At 46.8% G+C, this 2,547-nt stretch overlaps 1 protein-coding gene across 1 annotated transcript in view; it reads right to left on the bottom strand.

The window, feature by feature from the left end:
* Positions 1 to 6: 6 nt before the first annotated feature.
* The window catches only part of pacs1 (phosphofurin acidic cluster sorting protein 1), a 64,911-nt gene continuing 62,370 nt past the window's right edge, over positions 7 to 2,547 (bottom strand). Inside the window, exons 14-19 of the mRNA XM_005751988.1 lie at positions 2,438 to 2,519; positions 2,306 to 2,348; positions 2,083 to 2,224; positions 1,099 to 1,337; positions 512 to 631; positions 7 to 427 (exon numbers count right to left, since the gene is read on the bottom strand). Of these exons, the coding sequence (XP_005752045.1) occupies positions 309 to 427; positions 512 to 631; positions 1,099 to 1,337; positions 2,083 to 2,224; positions 2,306 to 2,348; positions 2,438 to 2,519 (745 nt within the window). The 3' untranslated portion in view covers positions 7 to 308. The remainder of the gene's footprint in view (positions 428 to 511; positions 632 to 1,098; positions 1,338 to 2,082; positions 2,225 to 2,305; positions 2,349 to 2,437; positions 2,520 to 2,547) is intronic.

Here is a 2,547-nt window from a genome sequence, read left to right as displayed (position 1 = left end):
ACACACACACACACCCACACACACACATACTGTACATTCACGTGTGCATGCATACTCACGGAGCACACCAACACACACAGAAAGGGGGCAATAATAAAGTGACTAGTAACAGCACTGCACCCCAGCGCTGCCCTCCCTCCTCTCCCTAAAGACAAATAAGACAACTGAAGCCAAAATGAGATTAAGGAAAAGGAGAAAGTCCAGCTGCTTTATGTCCTCCCTCAGCTCTGCGGGCGGCTGAGAGGTGGGGTTTGTGTGGAGGGCAGTCGAAAGGTCAGGTCCGGTTAGAGGAGTCGAGGCGCTCGGCCCTACGAGGGAGGCTTGCTGTAGCCGAAAAGTCCGACAGGTAGGTATTTGACGTGAGTGGGCCACTGGGCGGCCAGCTGGAAGAACTTGACGTCGTTCCACTCGACGCCGTCTATGGACACTGGTGGGAGATGGAAACGACGGTGAGGATAAGCTACAATGTGAGCAGGAAAGAAACAAAGCTGCTCGCGATCATCCAGCTCACCTTTCAGGATGGTCTGCTGCTGCTTGGCCGAGCAGATGAGTCGACTGATGCCTTCGATGACCTGGCTCTTGGAGTCTACGTCCTTCTCTTTGGGCTTCTTCCCCAAGAAGATGGTAGGAACTGAAGGGAGGAACAAACACCAGAGTCAAAGTGCTGTGTGATGGAGGGAGACGACGACTGGGTGGCAGTGTGTGAGTCTAGATTTAGACTGGCTTACTTCAATTGCATTTAAATCTGTAGTATCCCACTACAGAGGACACATATATATACCCTGCTTCTCAGAGTATGCGCTCTGAACATGGATCTGAGGGATTTCTTTTAAAGACTTGTCCAAAGGGCTTTGCAGTAACTATTTTAGGGCCTGTCTGCAGGGAACCTGGCTAACTGCAACAAGCCTGCAAGTCAAAAACACTTATTTAGTGATAACAATGTAATATGGCCTCAGTCTGTGCTGAATGCAATACAGGGATCATTGTAAGAAAGAAATCAGTGAAATTAATCAATCGTTATTAATATTACAAATTTTAGTTTCAAGTGAAGCCATAATCATAAAAATGATTTAAAGCATCAGATTTGAAACGCCTCACCTTTTTTGTTCTTCTCCTTGGTGACCACAGTCATGGCCATGGTGCTGACCTGGGCCTGTGGATCGCTGCTGCCCCCGCCTGGTAGCCTGCTGACCTGCAGCGAGCGGAAGGCGCTCTTCAGCGTGTTCTTGCAGCCCGTGTCGCGTCGCTCTCCCTCCCGCCGCTTCTCTGCCAGAGAGGCCAGCCAGTAATCCACCTGCAGGCCGATGGCGTCCACGCCGTGGGACATGCTGGGGCTCCTGTGGACAGACAGCGCGTGCATGAGCGACTTCCTCAGCCCCTTCGTGACAACTATAAAGCATCGTAACTGAACTTTCCTATTATTCTCTGGTCTCTCATATCAAACTTGTGAAGAACTTAATTATTAACATATTTATCTGACATTATTTGTAGTTTTTAGTTTCAGCAGAATACACAGATGCAGTGAGGGGTTCTGCTCTGGTCCAATTATGAGACATACATACATCTAACTTTTCTTTACATCACAAACACATTTGTAAGATAATTTAACAGCTTCACGAGCAGATCGACTTGAATCTGAGAGCTGAATTTCATTCATCATGTTCAACACACTCCCCAAAAAATTTCTGCAGAGGGCGAAATGTAAAAGATCAGATCAGTGATCTCTGCAGAGAGGCACTGCAGCAAAAAAACATCTGATTCAGTGGCTGAAGCATCAAAGAGAGCCTCGATTTGGAAGAGGATCTCAGAGAAACACGAACAACTCTCTGCCTGTTTGCTTAAAGAACAAGCAGACGGCTGATTAAAAGGCATTTATCCCTCTGCCACAGCTCAGTACTGACAGCATCATCAACATGCATGCTGACAGCTGAGACATCAACAGAAAAACATACACAAATGCAGAAAATCAACCTGAATAAAATAAACTGTTCTTTAAATATCTACATCTGAGGACTTGATTTAAAGCACATTAGTATAATTACAAGATCCTGTAAAGAAATATGAATGTTAGAGAACTCTTACCCTTGAACTGTGAGCACGCTCCCCATGGAGGGAGAGGAGGGAGGCGTGGCTGTCTCTTTGATCATCCCGGTGGGAGAGCCGTGGGAGGGTGGTGATGTGGAGGGGACAGCGAGGCTCACTGCTACACCCTCCTCTGCATCTCCTTCATAACCCAAATGGAAATAGCGTGAAACCCTAAATCGAATTCTTTTTTAACATCGTTTGACGTTTTCCAAACACTCACCTGTTGGAGACTGACCAGACTCTATCAGACCAACCTTCACCACCTGGAAAACAAGAAGGGATGTCAGCCAAAGATCCTGAAGATGAGCAGCAGCAAAGGTAAAAAGTTCCCACTCAAGAGTAGAATTCTCACCCCAATAAAAGGAATGAACTTCTGGTAGGAGTCTTCATCTCGCCTGGGAAACGGACAGTGAGCGGTGTTTGTTAAAGAAGACCTAAAAGATCAAAGATCTGGCGCGTGTT

This window comes from Pundamilia nyererei, unplaced genomic scaffold (assembly GCF_000239375.1).
Source record: "Pundamilia nyererei isolate P.nyererei 1_Seehausen unplaced genomic scaffold, PunNye1.0 scaffold00336, whole genome shotgun sequence".
NCBI classification, from domain to species: Eukaryota; Metazoa; Chordata; class Actinopteri; order Cichliformes; family Cichlidae; genus Pundamilia; species Pundamilia nyererei.
This window is presented reverse-complemented; position numbering and strand designations above follow the sequence as displayed.